An 18921-nucleotide genomic window follows, 5' to 3' on the forward strand; every position below is an offset into this window, starting at 1 on the left:
GCACTGGTAGATAGGGTAGTGAAAAAAAGCATTTGGTATGCTTGCCTTCATGGGCTGGACACTGAGTATAAGAGTTGAGATGTCATTTTGTAGTTGTACAAAATGTTGATTGAACCACACTTGGAGTACAGGCAAGCCCTGCTTTACAGCTGTTCAGGTTATGGAAATATGCTCTTGCAGAAATCTCAAATCGCTATCCAAAAATTTGAGGTACAGAATAAAATGCACTCTTGGAATTTGTGTTTGGAGGGGTGGGGGAGAGGAGAATAAATTAACACTTTTTTTTCTCTGCTTGCACGGATGATTGGGCTTTGTATTACAGAAGATCATGTTACAGCCTGTTTTCCAGGCAAACCCCACCCCCAAGTAACATGAGGGTCATCTGTATTGTGTACTGTTCTGGTCCCCATAGTATGGATGTGGTAGCAATAAAGATAGTGCAGAAGAGATTCACCAGGATGTTTCCTGGAAAGGAGGGCTGTAGTTATAAGGAGATATTGGATACACTGGGTTTATTCTTCCTCCAACATGGGGTGCTGACCTTGTAGAGGTTTACAAAAACTGAGGATCATAGGTGGGATAGGTAGTAAAAATATTTTGACTAGAACTGGGAGGTCAAACTAGAGGACACAGGTTAAAGATGAGAGGGGAGAAATTTTAAAGGAGATCTAAGGGGCAAGCTTTTAACACCACAGGATGGTGGTTATCTGGAACAAGCTGCCAGAGGAAGTGGTGGAATCGGATACCATTACAACAACTAAAAGGCATTGAATAGGAAAGGTGTAGAAGATGACAGGCCTATTGTGGGCAAATGGGACTGCCTTAGATGGGCATTGTGGATGAGGTGCCCTGAAAGGGCCCATTTCTGTGCTGTACTATTTTGATTTGTGGAGAGGTAGTAATTGTTGCTCAGTGTTACTAGAGCTCTGCTGTGGGAGAGACCTTCACATTGTGTGTCTGCTCATTCTTTCACATTCAGTTTGACTGCTTTGAATTTTGCGGGGACACTTGCAGGAAGGGCAATGTAAGCAACAATTTGGAGTCAAAGTCAGAGTCACTGTCCTGCCCCAATCTGGACACCTTCATGGAAATTTATTCCTTTAAAACAGCAAACTGTAAAACAAGTAACATCATGACAGAATCAAAAGACAGCAGGTTTTCATCAGAAATGGGTGTGTTTGGGAAAATTTAGCTTGAGACCTTGGAAATCCATGCTGAGCAATGACAGCTGCTGCTGACACTACATCTGACCCAACACACTAGGTGTCAATAACATCCTGTGCTGCTAAGTCACGGGAAAGAATTTGCTCAAAGCCACAGGTTCTACTTTTACCCCTCTCTGATTCCTCTTTGATATAATTAGTCCAGCCAGTTTACCTCTTGGTAAATAATGCCCCTGTAATTAAGAGAAAGTGGTGAGATGCTTGTCCTCGCATTCCTGTCTCATAATATACTGGGCAGCAGTGATCCTTACCTACCTCAATTACCTGCAGTAAGAATGTGCTGGAGAGGTAAAGTAACACCAATTCTGACATTGCAAAACCCTCCCAATTCAATGGTGGGGTAAGTAAACCTCCCTCAGGCCACCATCCCCAGCACTGAGGCCCTTCATTTAATCATGTGACATCCTTTTACATGTATCGGAGAGCAGACAGGGTCTCATTTAACACCCTATACCACTTCTCTGACAATGTGACTCTGCTTTAGTACTGTGCTAGGATTGTCAACTTGGATTACAAGCTCCAAACTGAGCTCTTGAACCCAAACCTTCTGTCACAGAAGTGAATCCCACCAGATTTGCCACATCTGACAGTGAGTGGGTACTTATGAGCAGACAAACAAGTATAGGTGAAGTGGTTAAAGAATAACAGCATACTGAAGTTCACTTCTATTCCCTTATTTTTAAGACCTGGAGAATGGATTGTGACTGCTGCTAGACTTCCAGTATGACATCACAGATTGCCCTTATTAAGTTGGTCTGCAATACTGCATTTTTGCTTTCTAAGGTCAGACCTGAAGGGAAGAGAGAAAGGAGAAATCAGTCGGAAATACATTGGATATCTCCCTCTGTATTCTTACTGTGGCCAAGTGCTGATCTGCCTTGTGTTAACTGAATTGAATTATCTTGACATTGGCAAGCGGTACTAATGGGCATTTCACTTGGGTAGAATTGTTCCTGCCTGTTCGTGATACTAACTCTTGTCAGGCAACAGATCAACTTCCTTGTGTCTCTCACCACTCCTTTTATCTGCAACCTCCTTTAATCCCACAACACTCCAGGAACATTGTGCTCCACCAATTCTGCTCTCACAGTCATCCCCAATTTTTATTATAGCTTCAGCTGCCTGGCCTCTTGAGTTCTAGAATTCCCTTCCTGAAACTCCATCTGTGGTCTCTAATGCTCTTTTGGTAGTGCTGTGTGAAACATGTCAAAGTGTTTTTATGTTAAGAACACTATATGAATGGAAATTGTGGGGGGGGCAGAATGAGAGGACAAAGAGAAATGAGCAGAGACAGGGAAACATTATAGATGGATATAGTCAGAGATCAGTTACATAGAGGCCTGAGATGTAGTCACAAATGTAGCATAGATTTTCTGCAAATGGTTAAGGTTTCTAATTAGTCCCTTGACTCTGTGGCTAGTTTTAAAATTCTTGAACACTGTATATAGAATTGTACAGTCGTATAGCACAGAAATGGGCTTATTAGCTCAACATTTGTATGCCAACCATCAATCTAGTGTACTAGCACTTGATCTGTAGCATTCTATATTGAAAGTGGAACATATTTCCATCTCTGGTTGGAGAAGTTTGGTGATCAAATTATGATAGCCTCTACAATAAAATAGCATGCTCTGCAAACCATCAAGATTCCCTGAAAAATATTTAATGGGTTGCTGTTGATTTTTCCCCTATCCCTAATTGGGTCAGAGGGAATTTAACCCCAGAGTGCACTGTCTAGTCCCAATCTCTTGTGTATCAAAGTAACACTTCTTCCCTTCTATTGACTTGGCAGCGGTGCTCTCTGCTCTGAGTTACAAAGCCATGTTGTCCATGCTAATGCCCCTGCTGCAGTACTGACAGGATAACATGCTGTCAGTTGTGTGGAGAGATGAGATCCTGCAGATACTGGAATCTGGAGCAACATGCACAATGCTGGAGGAACTCAGCAGGTCAGGCAGCATCTATGGAGGGAAATAAACAGTTGACGTTTGGGGTCAAGTCCTGATGAAGGGTCTCAACCCAAAATGTTGACTGCTTATTTCCCTCCATAGATGCTGCCTGACCTGCTGAGTTCCTTTGGCATTTTGTATGTGATACTGTCAGTTGTTCTCTTTTAGAATGAGATACTATACCAAAGCTTGAATATTCTATGGTTGTTGTAAAGGCCCCTGTGGTGCTATTGGAAGTGCTCCAGGTCTCTTGAACAATATTCACACGTGATCTTGTTGTCATGCACTGCACAAATTGGTTATCAAATTTTCCACCTCTGAGTCATGGGTTGGAGTCAGTTATACAGCACAGAAATAGACCCTTTGGCCCAACTTGTATATGCTGACCAAGATGTCTACCTGAGTTAGTCCCATTTGCCTGCATTTGGACAATATCTCTCCAAACCTTTCCTATCCAGGTACCTGTCTAAATGTCTTTAAACACATAATTGTAAATGCCTCTACAACTTCCTCTGGTAGCTCGTTCCATATACCCATCACCCCCTGTGTGGGGAAATGTTGCCCCTTGAGTCCCCTTTAAATCTCTTTTTCTCTCTTGCCTTGTTATGCCCTCTAGTTTTGGATTCTCTTGCCCTGGGAGAAAGACCCTTCACTTTATCTGTATTGGTTTATTATTGTCACTTGTACTGAGGTACAGTGAAAAGCTTGTCTTACAAACCGATCATACAGGTCAATTCATTACACAGTGCAGTTACATTGAGTTAGTACAAAGTGTGTTGATGTGGTACAGGTAAAACAGTAACAATACAAAGTGTCACAGCTACAGAGTGCAGTGCAATAAGGTGCAAGGTCACAACAAGTGACATGAGGTCAGAGTCCATCTCATTGTATAAGAGAACCATTCAATAGTCTTATCACAGTGGGGTAGAAGCTGTCCTTAAGTCTGGTGGTGCGTGCCCTCAGGCACCTGTATCTTCTACCTGATGGAAGAGGAGAGAAGAGAGGATGTCCCGGGTGGGTGGGGTCTTTGATTATGCTGGCTGCTACACCAAGACAATGAGAGGTAAAGACAAGAGTCCAAGGAGGGGAGGCTGATGCCCGTGCTGTGCTGGGCTGTGTCCACAACTCTCTGCAGTTTCTTGTGGTCCTGGGCAGAGCAGTTGCTGTACCAAGCCGTGATACATCCAGATAGGATGCTTTCTATGGTGCATCAGTAAAAGTTGGTGAGAGTCAAAGGGGACAAACCAAATTTCTTTAGCCTCCTGAGGAAGTAGAGGCGCTGGTGAGCTTTCTTGGCTGTGGCAGCTATGTGATTTGACCAGGACAGGCTGTTGGTGATGTTCACTCCCAGGAACTTAAAACTGTCAACCCTCTTGACCTCGGCACCATTGATGTAGACAAGTGCATGTTGTGAGAAAGATTCTTTTGGTATCTTGAAGATAAAGGTCTGGACACAGTCTTTGTACTTCAAAAAGGAGAATTTTTATTTACAAAGGCAGATGCAGGAACAGAGTGGAAAGGAACAAATGCGCACTCACACACACTCAAGCAGGAGATCACAAATGTGGAGGGAATCGCAACGGGGTGACACACACACACACACACACACACACACACACACACACACACACAAATGATCAAGGAATAAACAATACAATGTTTGAACACCCTAATTCTGGACACACATTGGCTCTTTGGTCTCAGGAGTCCTTAACTAACTGCCCTGAAGTAGTGCACAGGTTACCTCAACATCCTCAGAGACTGAGAGAGAAAACCAAACATGGAGCACTTTTATGCTGCTGGGGGGCTGGGTGGTCCAGCAAGGACAAGTGTTTTAAACAGGCCAATGGTAGGTGTGCTCAGGAACCGCACAGATCAATCTGAGTGGTCCAGCAAGGACAAAGGTGTTTACCTAGTCCTTGATTGACAGTTGTGTCGCTTTTGGCCACATGCTCAATGGTGTCATCCCAGCCAGAGGGGTCAGTGTTGTCACGGTCACATGACAGCCATGACCTTTTACACTACACATACATCACCCCCTTTCCTGAAGTCAATGGCCAGCTCTTTTGTTGACGTTGAGGGAAAGGTTGTTGTCATGACACCATTCCACTAAGCTCTCAATCTCCTTCCTGTACTCTGACTCATTGCTGTTTGAGATACAGCCTACAACGGTGGTATCATCTGCAAACTTGTAGATGGAGTTAGAGCAGAATCTGGCCACACAGTCATGAGTGTATAGGGAGTAGAGTAGAGGGCTGAGGACGCAGCCTTGTGGGGCACCAGTGTTGAGAATAATTGTGCCGGAGATATTGCCGCCTATCCTCACTGTGGTCTGTTTGTTCAAAAGTTAAGGATCCGGTTACAGAGGGAGGTGTTGAGTCCTAGGGTGACAAGCTTGCTTGGAATTATTGTATTGAAGGCAGAGCTGTAGTCAATAAACAATAGTCTAACAAATGTGTCTTTACTGTCCAGATGCTCCAGAGCTGAGTGTAGGGCCAGGGGAGATGGCATCCACTGTAGACCTGTTTCACTGATAGGTGAATTGCAATGGGTCCACATTGTCTGGTAGGCTGGAGTTGATGCGTGCCATGACCAACCTCTCAAAGCACTTCATGATGGTGGATATCAGAGCCACTGGTCGGTAGTCATTGAGGCATGTTACCTTGCTTTTCTTTGGTACCAGGATGATAGTGGTCTTCTTAAAACAGGAGGGAACCTGAGATTGAAGCAGGGAGAGGTTGACTTTATAAACCTCCATGAGGTTATCCCTCAGCCTCCCTACACTCTAGGGGAGAAAAGCCCCAGTCTCTCCTTGTAACTCAAGCCCTCCAGTCTTGATAACATCCATTCTGAAGCTTTTTGCTATTTCCTTGACTTGAGGTTATTACTTAAATACAAGCCTTTAAATTTTTGTTACATTATCAAATGTCATAAGTATAATATTGTTCCTCAGAATAGCAGCTGTGAGTTTCCATTTTAATAGATTCAGTGGATACCTAATTAACACCCAACACTCAAATGTCACTGACCATTTGATGTAGAGGTCAGCCAAGAGTTTAAAAACTCGTATTCCTCTTGATGGTTTAATAGCCCCTGATGAACATAAAACACTGTCTCATTAAACGTTCTCTGGCCATGGGGCCTTCACATCTCCTGGAGAGAGGCATTAAATCACCCCACCCACTAACAGCAGTACACAAACCTTTGGTGTCTTCCTGCTGGACAGCTGCAACCTTTAAATAGCTTCAGCTGGTGGGGGAGGGCTTGATTTGTCTCAGGCAGCTGGCATCAATTCATGAAATGTGCCACCTTTCATTTATTTTTGTTCTGTCTCTTTGGGGGAAATGTGGAAGAATGGGGGCTTGGATTCTTCTCTTACAGAGAAACTTGAGGGAGGGTTTGATGAAGGTGTTCAATGTTGCAAAACATCTTTGATGGAATAGATAAGAAGAATGCTCTGCTGTCACTGGCAAAAGGCTTGGGCAGCAGAGGACATTATTTTTGGTGATTTGCCAAAAGAAGCAGGGAGAGGAATTTTTCCTTTGACACAGAAGCTGGGACATGCTATCTGAAAGGGCAGTGGAAGTAGGTTTAACAGCTTACAAAATGAAACTGAATAAATTGTTTATGTAGAGGGACCCCCAGATAGTCACCATCCTGATGTTCCTTCGTTGTCGCTGGGTCTAAATCCTAAATCTGCCTCCTTGCAACACTGTAGAAGCACCTTGGCCCTGGTAATTACAGAAGGTCCATAAACTCTGACCTTGCCAGCAACACCCAAATCCCAAAAATTGACTTTTTTTTTAAAAAAAAGCAACCAGCATCATTCTACCACCAGTGGCTTGATCTTGGAAACAGTAGAAGACTGTTGTTTCACTATTTAAGCCTCAATACCAGCTCCATTTCCCTGCCTTTGCTTTCAGTCTTAGTTACCATTGATGTCTTTGTCAAAATTTGCTTAACTTCAATCATGAAACTTTTCTTTCCATGCCTTTTCTGTAGCAGCTTCACATCCTTGTCAGGACATCCCAAAGCACTCTGCAATGAACAAGGCACTATTACATAGAACATTATAAAACAAAATATCAATTGATTTCAATTAATTCCTTCCCTGACCACCAAGGCCCACAGCTTCTTTTGGAAAATAGCACAGATTAAAGTAAAAATACATGCCAGTACACTGTACCAACAAAAAGGTGGTCAACACTGTTTGTGATACAACTATGCTGGTAAGAAAACTTCTTTCATAGAGCATTTGGAGATTTCAAAGATTATAACAAAACTGCAAACCTGTTGTACATGGATCAAATCTTCCTAAAGAAGCTGTAGGAGATAGATTTGCACCTTGCATACCCCAGACAGGCTTTAAAGATAGTGTAATTATTCATGCAATTGATTATCCTGCTGATACTTATGACTAACAGAAATGTGGGCCTGGAGAGGGGAAAACAGTCCCCAGGACAGGTCTGCAAAGTAAAAAGTTTTTTAAAAAACAGCAAAAATGCTAGAAATCTGAAATTTAAAAACAGCAAATGTTTTTATTTGAAGTGTTAACTGTTTCTCTTTCATCGATGCTGCCTGACATGCAGAGTTTTTCAACAGTGTTTTTGCTGCAGAGTAAAGGAGCAGGAAGCTAGTAATCTCTTAATGAAATCTGGTACCATTAGTCAGGCTGCCAACTCCCATGTATTCCACTGACATTCAGGAGCTCTGATCAATAATGTTTGGGATGTAATTGTGCGACTGTTACTTTGGAAATGAGTCCCTAGAGGTTCCATCAATCACTCTCTGGGGCAGTTCCCACACAGCCTGATGTTTGAGATCTTGCAACTTGGAAGTGAAATTCAACCATAGAGACAGTAGCAAATCTACTCGTAATTTCATCCACAAGCTTGCCACAAATACTTGGAGAAAGGTCCCCACTGAAATAAATGGGATTCTGCTGGCCCTGGTTTCCCAATATTATTTAAGGCATATCCATCAATGAAAAATGTTTATTTGTTCTTTTCTACAGTGCTTTCTTTTCACATCCAGAAAGCCCCAAGGACCATCAGGGTAAATGAACTATTTCTGAAGCACAAACACAGTTGATACATAAGCAGATCTGGCAGCCAGCTCTCACACTGAGATCTCTGAGTAAATGGGATAACCAGCTGTGATCATTTTTTTCCCACTAGCCCCCCCCCCCCCCCCCCCCCCCCCGAGTGAAAAGGTTGTCCAGGGTCACTGGGGAAATCTCTGCAAAGCAGACAGTTTTAAACTTGCTATGATATATTGTCACTTCCAAAAGGTGCTAATAATGGAGCTTCCTTTCAACCCCTAACCTTTCACTGTCCTTTTTAACAGTTATTGTCACCTTGTTGCCCATGCCTAGTGAGGGCATCATGCTCTGGAGGAGTAGTATTGAGGGTATGCTGCACTGTATGAGGGATAGTGCTGAGGGAGTGCCATATCAGGTGCAGTGTTGAAGCATCTTGTGCTTGGAGGGGCAATAAAGAGGCTTGTTGACTGCAGAGTGCTTTGGGATGTCCTGATAAAGATGTTGAAGCTGCTATAGAAGGAAAGAATTTCATGATTGAACATAAGCAAATTTTGACACAGACATTTAACCTGCCACAGCAGCTTGCTGAGTGGCTGGCTTGTTTCCAGCTATTTCTGTTTTTGTTTTGAGTTCCCCCATTATAAAGTAAAATGTAGGGGTGTGTGGTATTTTGCTCTAAAACCAGGCATGGAGACTTGCTCAGTCCAGTGTCCAGCCAACCCTGCCAGCTCTGAAGACTGTGTTTTCCTCTAGTTTCATTTCCTCAATATCCTTTTGTATGTACTTCTGTAAAATTTTGAAGGTTTCCACTAGCGCAAAACTATGTAGTCGTACCTCCACACATCTTGAAGGGCTTTACAGCCAATAAAATATCACCATTGATCCAAAAGGGGACACCTTCGACAGTGCAGCACTTCCTCAGCACGACACCTGTAATGTTAGTTGGATTGTGTGCTCCAGAGTCTCTAATGTGGGACCTGAACCCACAGCCTCCTGATCCAAAGTGGTTAACCAGTGTGGTGTTCGGGATATAAAATTTTAAAAACCCAACCTGACCACAGCCTCTGAAGCCAGACTGAGATCAAGGACTTGTCCTATAGCCATACAGAATTCTGGCACTGGCTCCTTTGTCCCAACATTGTAGGACCCTGTTCAGGCCTCCACTAACATTTTAATAGTGTGCTTATTTATAAAGCAGTGCATTTATTTATAGTCTTGAGCCTTAGCATATTTATAAAGAGCTGGCCCAGTTGCATCAAACATGAGCCCAAAGACTTGGAATTTTATCAAAGCTGACCATCTGCTTTTTGGTCCTGTTGAGCTTGGGTGGGGTAGCTCAACTAATGAGCCATGACTATTGCCAACATTTGATGTCGTAATTATCAATTACCAAATGTTTAAGGGACAAATGAACAAGTTCCAGTTGTCTTTGATTTGCAGATGACTTGCTCTCTGAGTCAGTAAGTGCCCTTGGCTGTGAGGAGCTGCTGCTGATCACTAAATGTTTTCCACCAAGTGCATCTGAGAGGTTGGAGGCTTATGTTGGGAAGCTGGGTCTTGGCAACTTTGAGCATTACATTCCCACATAACTCCCACCCCTCTGCAATTTACTAACGTCTTTATTTACAGGTAGCATCAGGCATCAGCCTTGAAAAGGACCAGCACATAAACAATGGGCTGATTGGCCTCCTTCTGTGCCAATGATTGTAAACTGTAAGAGGTCAACTCTGGTGGATTTATTTCAGGAGCTCCAGCTAAACCCTGGACAAACATTGCCCTAGCATTAAAATAATTGTGGTTAATGTTTTGATTTTATTTTCTTTCAAAGACTTCCCTTAATTAGGACATATAAAAATAAGAGTAGGTCATGTGGCCACTGGAGTCTGCCCACCAATTAATGATCATGGCAGAAACACCCCAGTGATCCAGGTATTGGTTTATATTCTTGTTCCCTTACAACATAGGAAGTCCTTGCTCATCAAGTTAATGCCAGTTTGCAGAGCAGTCCCATTCCCCCACATTTCCCTATAACCTGTTCTCGCTCTCGCATGCCCACATACCCTCCAACTCCCACCACCCACCTACACTAGGGGCAACTTGCAGCAGCCAATTAACCCACCAACATGTAGTTATTAAAAATATGAAGGGATTGGTGTGGAATAAAGAATGCCAGGCTGAAGGTCACAAATCATCCAGCTGGGTGACAGTGCCTGCTCACCGCTCAGTCAGTGGGAGTGGGCAGGAATTTCTGGGGAGGGAAGGAGCAAGTGATCATGTGATGCAACAAAACAGGCACAAGATGCTGGTGCTCTGGATATGTTTGTCTTGGTGAGTCATCTGTAAGCTTCAGAGGGAGACCTCGGGACAACACTTGAGTCTCAAAGATTAGCTGCCCTTCAGCTGTCTGGTTCCTGTGCTTTCCTCGGCACCCACCATAAAGGGTATTGATAGCATTTGTCTATGGGATTGCCCAGCACTTTACAAAACAAGCTGGGATGAGCACATCCTGCATCCACCTAGACTGATTGGCATCCCAGAGGAAATCAAGAGCCCTCAGCATGAGATAGGGGTTCTTAACATTGTCGATAGAACAGTTTGTTCAATTACCACCTCTGCAGTATCTCCATAGAGGAGAAACTTTTAAACTATGCACTGAACAACCTAAAGACTCTTAACTTCCCTGTATCTTGATGGTATCTGCAATAGCTGAATGGGTTGTCCTATTTCAGAGACATTAGCAAATGTCCAGACTCACTCCAGTGGGGGAATGCTGCACTGCTAGAGGTGATGTCCTTTGGATAAAACATTAAATCTAGGTCCTTTCCACGCTCCCAAGTGGATGTAAAAATATTCCCTGGCACCATAAGGTCTTCAGTCAACATCAGTAATAAAAAGATTATTCAGTGATTATCATGTTACTTGTGGGATCTTGTTGTGCACAAACTGGCTGCTATATTCCCTACATCACAACAGTGACATCACTTTAAAAGTACTTGATTGTCTAAATGGAAATTTTTGAGAGAGGTGCTATAGAAATGCAAGATTTTTTTTCTCATCATTACAAAATCTGTGGATGTTGAATGAGGAAGAGATCCTTTCCTGGCCCCCATTGTCAACTACTATTGCTTGGCATGAGAATCAGCCACTTGGTCCACCATAAAGAGGGAAACTAAATAATTTGCTCCTCATTTAAACTGTATCCATACTTTGTGCATTGTTAGCTGGGTAAGGGTTGGTAGACTTGTGTGGATTGTTCTGACAAGGTGGTCTGGTGACAAGGTGGAATTTATCCTGTCGGTAACAAAAGCAGTCAATAAATCTCAGCATTTTCAGCTCAGTGATGTCCTTGTCTAGAGACGGAGCTGAGGAGACCTGTACAGAGTAGTTGCTGATTCCTAGGAAGTGTTAAGAGTCCTGTTCAAGGTTCAGCAGGCTGATTTGATAGCTCATTACCTTTCTGGAAGATAGAGCAGCATTTTGGGCCTTGGAAGATCTGGTCCTCTGGCTGTGTGGCTGCTGATGGAAGTTTGCAACATTTTTTTGTTGCGTAGAAGATATCAAGGGTCTGCGAGCAAAAGGCAGGTGGATGGAGCTGAGGTGTGGCCTAGTTAATTGGGGAATCTGGAGATTAGAGGCCAAATGTACCTGCTTTTATCTGTTCAGTAGGGCCTTTTTGCAAAGGGGATAAGAGTGTAAGTAGAGAAAACCAAAAAAACTTCAGATGCCAGAAACCCTGAAACTGAAATAGAAAAATCTGTAAGCGCTCAACAGGTCAGGCAGCATCCATGGGCAAAGAAACAGTTAATGCTTCAAGACCCTTCATTGAAACTGAGAAAGAACAGAAAAAGTTAGTTTTAAGTTACAAAGAAGGTGGGAGGAGAACTGGAGATGGGTTAAGGCTTGGGTTGCTGAGAGCATGTGCTGTTAATGGGGCAGTTAGAGGGTGACAAAGAAACGTGTTGCCATACCCTGACCTGGTACTTGCAGTGGAGAAGGGGAGTGGAAAACTGAGCCAATACCACAGCCAAAATGGCCAACTCTGACTGAGAAAGCAAGTTAACAGAAGTTGAAGAATTTGATGTTGAATCCAAAAGGCTGCAGTGTGCCCAGATGGAAGATTAGGTACTGTCCCTCGAGCTTGCATTGGACCTTATTGTAAGGTGCAGGAGGCCACAGAATGCAAGTGGCATGGAGAATTACAGTGGCAGCAACAGAAACCTATGGGGCTGTCCCAGCAGATTGAACACCAGTGCTCTACAATGTAAGAAAGTCTTTTCACAAATGTCTTGGGCATTGATGAAACCACTCCGGACAATTAATCTCCTTATTTAAGGAGTGATATTTGCATTGGAGGCAGTTCAGGGAAGGCTCACTTGGATGATTCCTGGAATGGAGGTTGTGTTATGAGGAAAGATTGAGCAGATTGGGCCTGTGTTCTTTGAAGGTTAGAATGAGAAGGGATCTTATCGAGGCTTCTGAGGAGAATTGACAAGCTGTTTCCCTGGTGGAGGAACCTAGAACTAGGCAGTCCTACTTTAAAGCAGAAACGAAAAGGAATCTCTTTTTTCTCAGAGGGCTGTGAATGTTTGGAATTTGCTATGCCCTCCCCCAACCTCCCCCCCCCCCCCCCCCCAGAACTGTGGAGGAGGAATCATTGAATATATTCAAAGTTGAGATTGAATTTTGTTCAAAAGGGGCGTCGAGGTTAATGGGGAACAGTAAAGTGATTTGGTGATGTATTGCTGATCCTTCATCTTTGCTGGGTCTAAATTCTGGAACTTTTTATTTCCAAAATTCTATGGACACGCCTTCACTCAAAGTACTGCAGTGATTCAAAAAGAAAAGCAGGCTTGCCACAGCTTCTTGGAGGAAAATTGGGGATGGGCAATAAACACCTGCCTTGTCAGCAGTTGCTGAAAATCTGAAATCAAGACTGTTGGAAATGCCCAGTAGATTAAGGAGCATCTGTGAAGAGAGGAAAAACTGAACTAATACTACAGGTGAATGATCCTGCAGCAGAACTAGCCATTCCAATACAAACAGGAAGGCTGGTTATCTGAAGTTCAAGAGAATTTGGAGGAAAATCAAAACTTCAGATGCTGGAGATATGAAATCTATTAACTCTCACCCAATCCCTCCCCCTCCCCCCAGATACTGCCCAACCCACAAGAGTATCTGTAGCTTTTCTTGCTTTCATTCTGGATTTTCAGCATCTGCATTTTCTTTTTGCCTTTCATTCAATGGATTATTCCATGCCTCATGCCTCATTAAATTGATATGTCACCTAGGGGTGAGTCAGATCACTTGTAATTTCTGTAGTGTGACCACTGTATTAACGTTGGAGCTGTGCCAGCTGATTTGTGCACAGCAAGCTCCCATTAACAGCACTAAATTGACAACCAGATCCCACATTTAATTTGTGTTAATTAAAGAGAAAAATTAGACCAGAATACTACCAAACCCCTGTTCCTCTTCAGAATTGTGACATAACCAAAAGGTTGCAGACAGGGCATATGTTTCATGTCTCGTATGAAATACTGTGCCACTAATGGTGTGACACTCCTTTGGCAATGCCCCTCTGACAGCAGTGTCGCACTGTTTCATAACCAGTGAGAAAATAACATTGCAGGGAAGGTGGATAAGACGAAGGGAATCTACTGGGTTAGATTACACATCTGTCTGGGTGATAGGTTAATGAGGGCAGTTAAAGTAAAAGGAAACAAAAGAGACCTGTAAAAGCTATGACATGCAGATGGGAGCTGTTGCTGAGACCGAAATCCAAATGCAGAATACTAAAAAGCCACAGCACATCGAGCAGTGTATGTGGGGAGAGAGACAGACTGAGTTAATATTACAGATAAATAGACTTGCAGCAAAACTGACTAATGCAAAGACAAAAGGCATTGAAACTGCGAATTCCTGAAAGCTGCAATGTGCTCAGATAGAAGCTGACGTGCTGTTCCCCAATCTCCTATTGGACTTCTTTTGGCCAGTGCAGAGGCTGCAGCAAATGAGATACCTGGTTCCCTGGAAAGTGGGAAAGGAAAAGGTAAAAGAGCAGGTGTTGCATCTCCTGCAGTTGCTGGGAAATCCTGGCTTCACCGCATCAGAGATTTTTCCCTTGTCCTCTCCTCTTTTACTCCCCCACCCTCTCTACAACTTGTTTTCTCACTTTGCCAGTTCTGATGAAGGATCTTGTTTGTGAAATGTTGGCTCTGTTTTTCTCTCTACAGATGCTGTCTGACATCTAGCGTTTTCTGTTTTTATTTCAGATTTCCAACATTTGCAACTTTTTGATTTTCAGAAATTCAGGAATTGTTTTTATTCCCCTCTGCCCTTGCTTTTCCTTTCAGTTCCAAAACAGTTGCAAGAAAAATGAATGTGCTTGTCACCTCAGTGTTGGGTGTGCTTCTGCACTCTGTAGCCGTGTGTCAATCACAACAAAACTCCGAGCTCCTAATCAACACCCAGTCAGGAAAAGTCAAGGGAACAAGAATACCAGTCCTTTCCAGCCACATCAGTGCTTTTCTTGGAATACCATTTGCAGAACCTCCAGTTGGGAACTTGCGGTTCCAGAAACCCAAGGCCAAGAAGTCCTGGTCAGGAACCTGGGATGCCACATCCTATCCCAAGAACTGCCAGCAGTATGTTGATAATCAGTTCCCTGGATTTCCCGGTTCGGAGATGTGGAATCCGAATCAGGAGATGAGTGAGGACTGTTTGTACCTCAATGTTTGGGTGCCTTCTCCAAGACCAAAAAATGCAGCTGTCATGGTGTGGGTCTTTGGAGGTGGTTTCTACAGTGGCACCTCAACATTGGATGTCTACGATGGGAAGTACCTTGCTCACACTGAGAAGGTGGTGGTGGTCTCCATGAACTACAGGGTAGGTGCTCTTGGTTTTCTCGCCCTGCATGGCAATGAAGAGGCACCAGGGAATGTGGGCCTTCTGGACCAGAGGCTGGCTTTGCAATGGGTGCAGAAGAACATCCAGTTCTTTGGTGGTGACCCAGGGACAGTGACTATTTTTGGAGAGAGTGCTGGCGGTGCCTCTGTTGGTATGCACCTGCTATCCCCAGACAGCAGAGACCTCTTTCACAGGGCCATCCTTCAGAGTGGCTCACCAAATTGTCCATGGGCGACTATCTCTCGAACCGAAGGACGCAGGAGGGCAGTGGAATTGGGAAAACTCCTTAAGTGTAACATCAAAAATGACAGAGCATTAATCCGCTGTCTTCGGGCAAAGAAGCCCAAGGAATTGATTGACCAAGAGTGGAACGTCCTTCCCTACAGCAGTATCTTCAGATTTCCCTTTGTTCCCATCATTGATGGGGACTTCTTCCCAGAATCCCTGGACACTATGCTGGACGCGGGCAACTTCAAGAAAACTCAGGTCTTGTTGGGCGTCAATAAGGATGAGGGTACATTTTTCCTTTTGTACGGAGCGCCAGGTTTCAGCAAGGACTCGGAGAGCAGCATCACCCGCAAAGACTTCATGTCAGGGGTCAAGCTAAGTGTTCCTCATGCCAATGATTTGGGGTTGGAAGCTGTAGCCCTACAATACACGGACTGGATGGACGAACACAATGGTATAAAGAACAGAGATGCGATGGATGACCTAGTGGGGGACCACAATGTCATCTGCCCCTTGATGCACTTTGCTCACAAATACTCTGAGTTTGGCAACGGCATCTACATGTACTTCTTCGACCATCGAGCCTCCAACTTGGCGTGGCCAGAGTGGATGGGAGTGATCCACGGCTATGAGATTGAGTTTGTCTTTGGACTGCCTCTGGAGAAGAGACTAAACTACACACCAGAGGAGGAGATGCTGAGTAGGAAGATAATGCGCTACTGGTCAACATTTGCAAAAACTGGGTAAGCATAAAACAAAGCTACAAAATGCAATAAAGACAAAGTATGTAGCTTTCCTTTCAATTTCAAGATTCCCAAACACTTAACAGCCAATGAAGGCCTTTACTGTAGCTGGAGGGACTGGAGGTCCATGTTTTATGCAAAGTATTTCTATTGACAACCATGTGATGATGACCATGTCCTAGGAAGCCAAGCTAGGTAATTCACCTGGTCTAGATGGAATGCATTCTAGGTTCCTGAAGGAAGTCTGGGAAGAAATCACAAAGCCCCTGACTGTAACCTTCCAAACACCTATAGGTTAAGGGGTGCTGCTTGAAAATTGGAAAATTGATATTGTTACACCTTTGGTCTATGGTTACATGATTTTTTTTTTCCCTTCTGCCCTTTTTCCTGAACAGTCACTTCACCTTCAAGATGGGGAAATTTTAGGAACAGTAATCAGGGACAGAATTAGCAGTCACGTGGATAAATGTGGATTGGTTAGAGAAAGCCAGCACATATTTGTTGAAGGCAAATCATTATTTGCCAAACCTCGGAAGTTTTAATTAAATATCCAAGAGGGTCATTGAGGGAAATGGAGTTGATGTATATGGACATCCAAAAGACACTTTGATTAGGTGACACGTACAAGGCTTTGTCATCAGATTATAGTTGTAGATATAGAAAGTTAGTTAAGTAACAGGAAACAAAGATTATTTTTGGAGGGAAGTGTATGTTGGAGATGCCCCAGAGTCTGTATTAGAATCACTCCTTTATTATATAATAAGATGTGAGTATTTGGGGCAAAATTTCCAAATGACACAACCTGGAGGACTAAGAGGGTTGTGAGGAGAGCAGCAGCAGGCTTCAAGGAAATGTAGACGGACTGGTGGAATGGGCAGATGAAGGCAAATGAAATCTGATATTGGGAAATGTGAGGTGTTGCAATTTGGTGGGGATATTGAGAAGAAGCATTATAAACAAGGATGCACAATTCTAAGAAGGGGGGTTTAAAAGCTCATGTATTGAAAGTGACAGGACAGGTTGAGAAAGATACAGAGATACCTGATGCAGGTATTCAAAATAATGAAGGGTATGTACAGAGTAGTAGAAACTGTTCCTATTGGTGGAAGGGGTTAAGAACTGGGGAATTAAAACCTAAAGTGGTTGGTTGGGGGCAGAGTGGGGGGGTACTGAAAGTGACATAAGGAGAAACTTTTTTTTTGTGCAGTGAGTGGTTGGGCTCCAGAATGAAATGCTGGGGGAATCCTAGAGTTTCAGTTGTAGAATTCAAAAGGGATCTGGATAAGTGTGTGAAAGAATTTGTAGGTTTGTGAAATAACAGGGGAGTGAAAGGAGCTGGATTACTTTTTAGAGTCAGTACAGACTCTGAAGCCCAATGGACTGCTTCTCTGCTGTAACCATTCTGTGTTTCTGTAACATTGGTTGAAGGTGAAATGTTAGTGCAGGAACTCCTCTGCCTATCTTTGCAATAAGAGAGAACATTACACACTGTATTGGCCCTGCTTTTTAATTTCTAGATTTTCTTTAAGAAAAAGAATTGAAATTTTCACTTTGCAGTGATGGGGGAGCTTCAGATTATTAATCCACATCTATGGATGGCACCCAGCTACATAACCATTACAAGACCAGAGTTTAGTAGCGTTAAATTTAAATTGAGCCTCTTTTCCATAAATTGGGTGAATTGAATTTGACTTGGGCATTGCCCATAAGAAATGAAATCTATGACTGAACAACTTCTATTTGTGCTCTCACGGTAAGGGCTAGAAATTCCTTCTATGAAATTGTGGATTGGCTAACAGAAGGATGAAATCTCACTATGTGATTTGGAGGGGGGAAAAAATTGCATTTGGACTCCCAGGACCAATACCAATGCTTTCCCAGATCACTTGCTGCAACAGGTTTGGCTGGTATTCTCTTGAGGTGCGAGGTATGACGTGTTCATGGGGGTTTAAGGTGATTGGTTCATAGTCATAAAGCATGGAAACAGACCCTCCAGCCCACTGAATCCACATCAACCATCAAACCCATTTGCACTAATCCTACACTAACTTCATTTTATTCTCCCCAGATTCCCAACTCTTTTCACTGCCACCAACTCCACCCTCCCCCCCCCCCACCCCACCTCAAATTCTACACTCTTCCAAACCAAGGAGTAATTCACACGGACCAATTAACTTACCACCTACGTCTTTGGGATGTTCAGCTGTTCAGTTTAGACCCTCTGAATGCAGTTAGGGTCTCTGCCTCCTCCACTCACTCAGGCGATGTTCTTACTGCCTTTTGGATTGGGGTGGGGGGGGGGGAGCAGAGGGGGGAATTCCTCTTCCCTGGAATCCTTCCACCAGGTCAACTAAATATAGGCTTCTTAATATTTGCATAGTTATGATCTGAGGGAATGACACAAAACACCCAAGGTGCCATAGGGCCTCCATGTATCCCTATCCCTTAAGCCCCTGAAGGACAGTGTCTTTCAAACAGGTATGTCGCCCTAAATATCTCTCTCTCTCTTTTTGCAGAAACCCAAATGAATCTCCTTCAAAGGAGAACAGTTGGCCTCCATTCACCACCAGTGAGCAAAAGTTTATTGACCTCAACACAAAGCCCATCAAAGTCAACCAACGTCTCCGAGTTCAGACATGTGTATTCTGGAACCAGTTCCTCCCCAAGCTCCTTGACGTTGCAGGTAATGTGTTTGCTTTCTCCATGCAGGAGGTTCTAATCCATGTTGGTTTTATTGGTGCTCTCCACCTGCTCCTTTCTTTCCAAAGGCACCAGGCTCATTTGTTGCCAAACTGCCTGGCCTTGTTTAAACATTCCCACTGTAACTCCCT

The 18921-nt window shown here is 43.6% G+C and overlaps 2 protein-coding genes across 5 annotated transcripts in view; one reads left to right on the forward strand and one right to left on the reverse strand.

The window, feature by feature from the left end:
* Positions 1-18921, forward strand: part of ache (acetylcholinesterase) — a 128922-nt gene that overhangs the window by 96771 nt on the left and 13230 nt on the right. For 3 of the 4 annotated variants that reach the window (XM_052044493.1, XM_052044496.1, XM_052044495.1), the window contains 2 exons: positions 14567-16090; positions 18607-18773. In XM_052044493.1, coding sequence (XP_051900453.1) covers positions 14567-16090; positions 18607-18773 — 1691 coding nt within the window. Of the gene's footprint in view, positions 1-14485; positions 16091-18606; positions 18774-18921 lie in introns of all 4 variants that reach the window. The other variant, XM_052044494.1, reaches the window with a different exon arrangement.
* The window catches only part of znhit1 (zinc finger, HIT-type containing 1), a 39737-nt gene continuing 26644 nt past the window's right edge, over positions 5829-18921 (reverse strand). Inside the window, exons 5-6 of the transcript XR_007958699.1 lie at positions 7136-7210; positions 5829-5888 (exon numbers count right to left, since the gene is read on the reverse strand). The gene's annotated coding sequence lies outside the window, so the exon portion shown is untranslated. The remainder of the gene's footprint in view (positions 5889-7135; positions 7211-18921) is intronic.

This window comes from Pristis pectinata, chromosome 37 (genome assembly GCF_009764475.1).
Source record: "Pristis pectinata isolate sPriPec2 chromosome 37, sPriPec2.1.pri, whole genome shotgun sequence".
Taxonomy (NCBI): Eukaryota; Metazoa; Chordata; class Chondrichthyes; order Rhinopristiformes; family Pristidae; genus Pristis; species Pristis pectinata.